The sequence below is a fragment of the Arachis duranensis genome, chromosome 7 (assembly GCF_000817695.3).
Source record: "Arachis duranensis cultivar V14167 chromosome 7, aradu.V14167.gnm2.J7QH, whole genome shotgun sequence".
Classification (NCBI taxonomy): Eukaryota; Viridiplantae; Streptophyta; class Magnoliopsida; order Fabales; family Fabaceae; genus Arachis; species Arachis duranensis.
This window is the reverse complement of record NC_029778.3, coordinates 69,795,263-69,804,100: the sequence shown is the minus strand read 5'-3', so window position 1 is coordinate 69,804,100 and position 8,838 is coordinate 69,795,263. Positions and strand designations below refer to the sequence as shown.

The following is an 8,838-nucleotide window of genomic DNA, read 5'->3' as shown; positions in this document are numbered from 1 at the left end:
GAAAATTACCTAATCTGAGCAATAAGATGAACCATCAGTTGTCCAAACTCGAACAATCCCTGGCAACGGCGCCAAAAACTTGGTGCACAATTGTAATCTCAACTCTTTTTCACAACTTCGCACAACTAACCACCAAGTGCATTGGGTCGTCCAAGTAATAAACCTTACGTGAGTAAGGGTTGATCCCACGGAGATTGTCGGCTTGAAGCAAGTTATGGTCATCATGTAAATCTCAGTCAGGCGGATTCAAATGGTTATAGAGTTTTGATAATTAAAAGATAAATAAACATAAAATAAAGATAGAGATACTTATGTAATTCATTGGTGGGAATTTCAGATAAGCGTATGGAGATGCATTATTCCTACTGAATCTCTACTTTCCTACTGCCTTCATCTAATCCTTCATACTCCTTTCTATGGCAAGCTATATGTTCGGGCATCACCGTTGTCAATGGCTACCTCCTGTCCTCTCAGTGAAAATGGTCCAGCCACGGGTTATATAGGGTTAATCATCTGTCGGTTCTCACTTATGGTGGAGTAGGATCCATTGATCCTTTTGCGTTTGTCACTACGCCCAATAGTCATGAGTTTGAAGCTCGTCACAGTCATCCTTTCCCAGATCCTACTCAAAATATCACAGACAAGGTTTAGACTTTTCAGATCTCTGTAATGCTGCCAATTGATTCTAGCTTATACCACGAAGACTCTTATCTCAAGGAATTGAAGGCTCTGTTGTCAGGAGAGGAAATTAAATGCATGGACCAGGAATCCAAGAGATACACACTCAAGCTATTGCAGATAGAACGGAAGTGGTTGTCAAGCACGCGTTCATAGGTGAGAATGATGATGAGTCTCACGGATCATCACATTCATCCGGTTGAAGTGCGAGTGAATATCTTAGAATAAGAATAAGCTTAAATTGAATAGAAAAATAATACTACTTTGCATTAATACTCGAGGAACAGCAGAGCTCCACACTTTAATCTATGGTGTATAGAGACTCCACCGTTGAAAATACATAAGTGATAAAGGTCCAGACATGGCCGAATGGCCAGCCTCCCAAAAGTGATCAAAAGATCAAAAGATGAACCAAAGATCTGTCTAAGGACTAAACATCCAAAGATGTAAGTACAATAGTAAAAAGTCCTATTTATACTAAACTAGTTACTAGGGTTACAAAAATAAGTAAATGATGCAGAAATCCACTTCCAGCCCCACTTGGTGTGTGCTTGGACTGAGCATTAAAGCTTTCATGTGTAGAGACTTTTCTTGGAGTTAAACACCAGTTTTTATGCCAGTTTGGGCATTTAACTCCAGCTTTTATCATGTTTCTGCGTTTAACGCCAGAATAGGGCAGAAAATTAGCGTTTGAACACCAGTTTGCATCGTCAAAACTCGAGTAAAGTATAGACTATTATATATTTCTGGAAAGCCCAAGATGTCTACTTTCTAACGCAATTAAGAGAGCGCCATTTAGGTTTCTGTAGCTCCAGAAAATCTATTTCGAGTGCAGGGAGGTCAGAATCCAACAGCATCAGCAGTCCTTTTTCAGCCTCTGAATAAGATTTTTGCTTAGGTCCCTCAATTTCAGCCAGAAAATACCTAAAATCATAGAAAAACACTTGAACTCATTGAAAAAGCGTATAAATTATCCACTCATCAGAAACCCAATTAGGAAATTCCATTCCGTACCTCTCTTCTCTGCTTTCTGCACTTTTTCTTTTCTTGTAATTTGAATTGAGCTATGATGAACTAAACCCTCCTTCATTGGGTTAGGGAGCTCTGTGTAACTCAATGGATCAATATTAGTTTTCATTTTTCTTCTTCTTTCTTTTCTCTTGATTTTGCTAGAAAGCTTTCGGTCTTCATCCAATTCGATAGTTATCTTGGAAAACAAGCCATTCATAATTGGATCTCCTCTGAACCTTGCAAGAGGAATGAGGAGATCATGCTAGAAATGCTTTCTCACATTGGATTAGATTGGGGTTTGGATGGATACAGTGACATGTAATCCTACCAATACTTTGATATATGAATATGTGTGGTATAATTAGTGACCATACTTCATCTCTTCCCATGAGCACTTAAATCAAGGAATTGGGCAATTGTTCATGTTTAGAGAGATTAGATTGCCAAGGAATTAGGATCTAATCACTTAAGATTACCAAGGAGATCAATGAATGCATTGTTGAGAGAGAGATGAACATGAATTTGATCCAGAGAATTATCACATCTCCTGACCCCAATGAGCTCCCCCTCTCTGATCTTACCCATTCTTTTAATTCTGCACTTTACATCTATGCTTAACAATCCCCATTCCCATTTAATTTCTTGCAATTTAAGCTTCTGCACTTTAATTCCCTGCAATTTACTTTCCGCCATTTAAATTCAGTCATTTACATTCAGTCATTTACGTTTCTTGCGATTTAAGTTTCCCGCCAAATTACATTCTGCACTCCTCACTTTAAATCTGATTTCGTTCAACTAGAAGAATTCTCCAATTAATGTTGATCAACCAACCAATTCCTGTGGGATTCGACCTCACTCTATAGTGAGTTTTACTTGACGACAATCAGGTGCACTTGCCGGTAGGAAATTTGTTGTGAGACATGTTTTTGCATATCAAGTTTATGGCGCTGTTGCTGGGAATTGGTTTTGTATTGACAATTACTAAATTGGAGGATAACTAGATTGAGCAATTTTCTTTTCTTTTGATTGATTAAGTTTTAATTTCAGTTGTTTACTTTTACCTTCTACAATTTTAAGTTGTTTCTTCTATTTCTTTATTTTCCAGCAAAACTAATCCACTGACTCACTAACTATTTGATTAATTGCCTTAATTTCTCTAACCACACTTTGTCATTACTGTAAAATTTCCACTTTCTGTTTGCTGTCTGTTCCCCAATTGTATGACAGGTAGAAGAGGGATTTCAACTTCTTTTGATAGTGAATCGGAGGGGACCTTCCTTAGATTAAGGAGGAAAGTAAGAGGCAAAGGAGTAGTTGGAGAAGAAGAGTTAGAAGAGGATCTGGACGTTGTTATAGAGGAAGAGATTCACAACCATGCTGGTGAAGGTGCTGGGAATCATGCACCACAAGAGAGGTGAGTGCTGGGATCCTACATTAATCCCAACCTTGGGAATTGTGGGAGCAGCATTCTCAAGCCAACCATCCAGGCCAATAATTTTGAATTAAAGCCTCAACTCATTACTCTGCTTTAAAACAATTATTCTTTCGGAAGAAGTGCCCAAGAAAACCCGAATCAGCACCTCACTACATTCCTAAGGATCTGTGATACAGTAAATTCAAATGGTGTGCATCCTGATGCCTACAGATTGCTTCTATTCCCCTTCTCTCTAAGGGATAAAGCATCCAAATAGCTAGAATCATTTCTAAAGGAAAGCCTCACAACTTGGAAAGATGTAGTGAACAAATTCTTGGCAAGGTTCTATCCTCCACAAAGAGTCAATAGGCTGAGATCAAAGGTTCAAACATTCAGGCAGCAGGATGGTAAAACCTTGTATGAAGCATGGGAAAGGTATAAGGACTTGACAAGAAAATGCCCCCTGACATGTTCAATGAGTGGGTGCAACTGCATATCTTCTATGAGGAGCTGTCATATGAGTCTAAAAAGGCTTTAGACCATTCTTCTAGCGGCTCTCAACAAGAAAAAGACCATAAAGAAAGCCATTGTTGTCATTGAAACAGTGGCTAATAATGAGTATTTTTATGCCTATGAGAGAAGCAACAATAGAGGAGTCATGGAGCTGAACAACATGGATGCAATTTTGGCTCAAAACAAGATGATTGCCAAGCAATTGACAGATCTCACAAAGAAGATGGAGGCAAACTAAGTTGCAGCAATCCACACTCAACCATCAGTACAAGCAGAGTTAAACACAGAGGAAGGAGTTGACTGGGAACAAGCTAATTACATTGGAAATTCTTCAAGACAAGCCTATGATCCATATTCCAAAACATACAACCCTGGTTGGAAGAACCACCCAAACTTTGGGTGGGGAAACCAACAAAATCAGAGCCAAGATCACAGACCCCACAACTCCCACCAATTCAACAACTCAAATGACCAACAACCCAACCAAAGACCATATCAAACCACACAAAACAACTCTTTCCAGCCACCATACCAAACCCAAAATAACCAGCCTCAACATCCCATGTCCAATCTGCCATCTGAGGATAAGCTATCTAGCATTGAAGCTATGCTTGCAAATCTTTGCAAGGAGTCTGATGATATGAAAAAATTCAAGGAGGAGGTGAGATCCAACTTGCAAAACCAAGATGCTGCCATTCAGAAACTTGAAGCACGAATTGGACACCTGACCAAGCAAGCCCCTGGCCATAACCCGTGTAATGTGATCAAGACAAACTCAAAGGAGGAATGCAAAGCTATTACACTCAGGAGTGAAAAGGAGTTGAAGGAGACCTCAAAGGGAACAAGAACAGAGAATGGATGAAAACTCAAAGGATGGGGAGGAAGCACAAACACCTACACCCAACCCACTTCAAGAAAAAGAGATCCGGAAGCCATACATTCCAAAGGCCCCTTATCCTTAAAGGTTAAAGAAAAGTGAAAATGACAGCCAATTTTCCATATTCTTGGAAATGTTCAAAAGACTCCAAATCAATATCCCATTTGCTGAAGCACTAGAGAAAATGCCCCTCTATGCCAAGTTTTTGAAGGATTTGATGACTAAGAAGAGAAGTTGGAGAAATGATGAAACTGTGCTATTAACTGAGGAGTGTAGCACCATCATCCAACACAAACTACCTCAAAAATTAAAGGACCCCGGAAGCTTCCAAATTCCTTGTATCATAGGAGAAATCACAGTGGAGAAGGCTTTATGTGATTTGAGAGCTAGCATAAATTTGATGTCCTTAGCAATGATGAGAAGAATGAAGATTGAGGAAGCCAAACCAACAAGAATGGCACTTCAATTAGCAGACCGGTCATTCAAATTTTCTCATGAAATAGTAGAAGACTTGTTGGTAAAAGTGGGAGATTTCATCTTTTCGACTGACTTTGTGGTGTTGGATATGGAGGAAGAAGCCAAAGCTTCAATCATTTTGGGAAGGCCATTTTTAGCAACTGCTGGAGCCATAATTGATGTCCAAAAGGGTGAACTTACCCTTAGACTCCATGATGAGAAGATGGTGTTCAATGTGTTCAAGGCCATGAGCTACCCGTAGGAATCACTAGGGGAATGTATGAGAGTGGATACAGTGGAGATATTGGTACAAGAAATTCTAAATGAAAAGGAACTAGAAGAATTGTCAGAAGAAGAATTTGTATCAATCAATGAAGTTGTAGTGATCCAACCAATTGTAGTGCCCACTTCAAGCACATCAAAAGAAAATAAGGAAGGGAAGAAAGCCCCAAAACTTGAACTAAAAGCACTACCTTCTACCCTCAAGTATGCATATTTGAGAATTGATGAAAGTTATCCAGTAATCATCAATTCTGCCTTCAGTCAAGAACAAGAGGAAGAGCTAATCGAAGAGGAAGAAGTGGTTGACGACTTGGGAGATGTTAAGAGTCCATGGGAACCTCAAGTCATAGAGCCTCCTTCTAAAGAGTTTGAATTTGATGTTGAGGAGGGTGTACAACCTCCATAGCATATCATAGTTGAAGACTTTGAAGAGATTAATCAAGAGATAGATTCAATAATTGATGAATCTCTTACTATAATTGAGTCATCCCCCATTGGACTTAGAAAAGCGGTTAAGGAAGAAGGTGAACAACTTCCAAAGCATATTTCTTATGAAGAATTGGATGGAATATATCAAGAGAAAAGTTCCTTTGGTGATGATGATCATGAATCAAGCCAACCTTCTTCCGATGAAATTGAAAGCAACAATGAGGTGGAAGTCGTTTGAAAAGATTGGACGGGAGTTGAATATGCACTGTCAAGATCATCGGAGACTTCTCTACCTAGGTTGCCGTATGCTCCTTCCTTTGAGTTGGTAAAATTTATCTCCATTCGCTTTATTGTTCCACTTGAGTATGGTCTACTTGAAATGGAGGGCCAACTTAGGAGGCTTTGCGGAATGAAGCGTAAGAGAAGGATATTTAGTAGTTGGAGTTGCAAATCGAGGCTCATCAAGGTTGAGATTTCAAGAGCTAGATGCAAGGGTCGGGCTAGTGATCCATTGGTTCGATCTCAGAAGAGTTTGGTACTTCGTTGAGAATTCGCATTGCTTGCCACCCAGTTGGAAAAACGATGATCAACAAGAAGACGGATGTAGTAACAAGATTTGGGATCCCGGCATACAGGAGGATCAACTTTGGGAGCTCAAGACTTGTGAAGACCTTCATCAAGGCTTGGTGAATTCACTTGAAAATGTTGGAGCTTATTGGAAGTCCAAGCGTTGGTGGAAGTTTCAAGACGAGTTCAAACACAAGCCACCATGACAAGGTGCTCACCGAATGTCCAACTTAAGGACTTTAACTAAAAGTGCTAGGTGGGAGACACCCCACCATGGTATATTCTTCCTATTTTTCTCTTTTGCTTATATTAGTAATAAGTTAAATTATTATTTTTAGTTATGTTTATTTCGTTTAATTTATGGTTTAGTTGTTTAATAATTTTTGGTGTTGATATATAAAAAAAATTGGACCTGACGCGCACGCGTCATATGGAAGTTGGCTCTTTATTAAAAATGAACAGAAAGTTACACTGGAACTGCGCGGGAGGGGTGCCTGGTGCACAAGCCACCCTACGCGTACGCGTGCCCCACACGTACGCGTCACCTGCAGTTTTGTCAACCCACGCGTAAGCGTCAGTGACGCGTACGCGGGGGATGAAAAACGGCATTTTGGGTGAATTGGACAGAGAGTTGGGCTGCCACTGTGCTGGAATTGCGCATTTAGCACGCGAGTAGTCACACGTCAGTGTTCATTTTTGGCCATCCGGCGTGTGCGTGGATGACGCTTACGCATCGCATGGCTGTTTTTGTTTCCACGCGCACACGTGACCTACGCGCGCGTGTCGTGCCCTATTTTTAATTTCTTTCTTCTTTCTTCTCTCCCATCTCCTTTTTTCTTCTTCCCTTCTTACTTTCTTCTTCTTCATTTCTTTAGCTTCTCATCATTATTCTCTTTTATTCCCTTTTACTTTTTGCATTTGCATACTTTAATTCATTGCATTTTAACTTCGTGCATGCTTTTATTTTCTTTTATAAGTTTATTATTTTTTCATTGGTGTTAAATTTTCTTACTCATCTGTTGCATTTTTCTTGCATTATTTTGGTGTTTAATGACTTGTTTTATATTGTTGGGTGATATTATTCATAAGTCAATGCTAATATTTTATGACAATTGTATTCTTTTTGCATTGACATGAAGTTATATTGTCTTTCATTACCCACTCTCTCTCACCCTCAATGTTGCAATTCTTGTACTATTGATATGCCATTTGCATATATTGCTTTCTCACTTACATGTTGTAGCTACCATGTAGTTGAGACCCTCATTATTTGCCATTAACCCACCCATATTTTATTTGTTTTCTTATCTTTGTTTCTGGGTCACTTTTCCTCCTTTTTCTCTTCTTTAAGAATGGCCACCGAGAAGAGAAAGGAAAAGCTATCAATGGGGCAACAGACAAGTCCATCCGCACAAACTCTTGGAGAAAAACATCAGTTGTGGCCACCCGTCCACTTGCACATCTTAGCATGCACCGAGGACAGTGCAATCTTTAAGTGTGGGGAGGTCGATATTGATCTCCGTGGGTTAGTTACTTTCCTATCTTAACACCAATTTTTAATTTTCTTTGTTAAATTAGTTGTTGCATTTGCATGTTTAATTGCATGTTGTTAGATTTCGTGCATACTTTACCACTACTTGGTTGAAGTGATATCTTCTTTTTCAAGAAACTTTTTAGAGTATTTCACTAATTTGAACTAAAGCTTTTGTTAAATTTGTTTGAAGAAATTTATTTTGGAACATGGTTTTAGAGCTAGAACACACAAAACCAGTGAGATTTTGAGCCTGATTGATTGGTTGCATTTTATCAACCAATATTCTATTTTTGGTGTGTGTTGTTCTCTCTAAAATTGTGATCTTTGTCTTGCTTGATTCTATATTTACATTGTTTGATGTATGCATGCACTTATATGATTGAAGCCTTTGTTTCACTGAGCTTACATACCCATATGGCCTTAACCTTTTTCATTATCCTTTGTAAACCAATGTTGAGCCTTTTAATCCCATTCATTCTTTACTCTAACCCATCACTAACTCTAACTTAAAAAATAATAATGTCCTTAATTTAAATCCTTGGTTAGCTTAGACTAGTGATAGTGTTAATGATTTAAGTGTGGGAAAATTGGGGTTGCCAATATTTAGTTTGAGAATTAGGTGTTGTATATTTTTGTGAAAATGTGCAAAACAATAGTTGAGCATATATTCTTGCATTCAATATCTTAATCATATGCATTGAAAAAAAAAAGAGAAAAAGAAAAGAAAAAGAGCAAATAATAAAAAGGGGACAAAATGCCTTAAAGTAAATGGTGATAGCAATGCATATGTATTGTACTCAAATTTGGGATGCATGAATATGTGGTAAACATAGTTAATGGGTAGTTAGATTTTGTATTGTGATTACATGGATTGTCTTAAGTTAGGTGGGAAGTTTGGGTTAATTAAGGATTCAGATTTTAGTCCACTTGACCAAATATAATCCTACCTTGACCCTAACCCCATTACAACCCTCAAAAGACCTCTTGATTTGTGTATTGGTACATTTAATTTTTGTTGATTGTTAGATGAAGAGCAAGCCTTAGAAAGCAAGATTAGTAGAGAATTGAGAGAATCGA

The 8,838-nt window shown here is 38.5% G+C and overlaps 1 protein-coding gene and 1 non-coding gene across 2 annotated transcripts; one reads left to right on the top strand and one right to left on the bottom strand.

Moving 5' to 3' along the window:
• Window positions 1-3,470: 3,470 nt before the first annotated feature.
• LOC127740885 (small nucleolar RNA R71) lies at window positions 3,471-3,573 on the bottom strand. Its single transcript, XR_008001741.1, has one exon. It is a non-coding gene; the product is annotated as a small nucleolar RNA R71 (small nucleolar RNA).
• A 1,053-nt stretch (window positions 3,574-4,626) lies between these two features.
• On the top strand, window positions 4,627-5,211 carry LOC107458554 (uncharacterized). The gene has a single exon (XM_016076759.1). The coding sequence runs from the start codon at window positions 4,627-4,629 to the stop codon at window positions 5,209-5,211; it is 585 nt and encodes a 194-aa protein (XP_015932245.1).
• The last annotated feature ends 3,627 nt before the right edge of the window (window positions 5,212-8,838 follow it).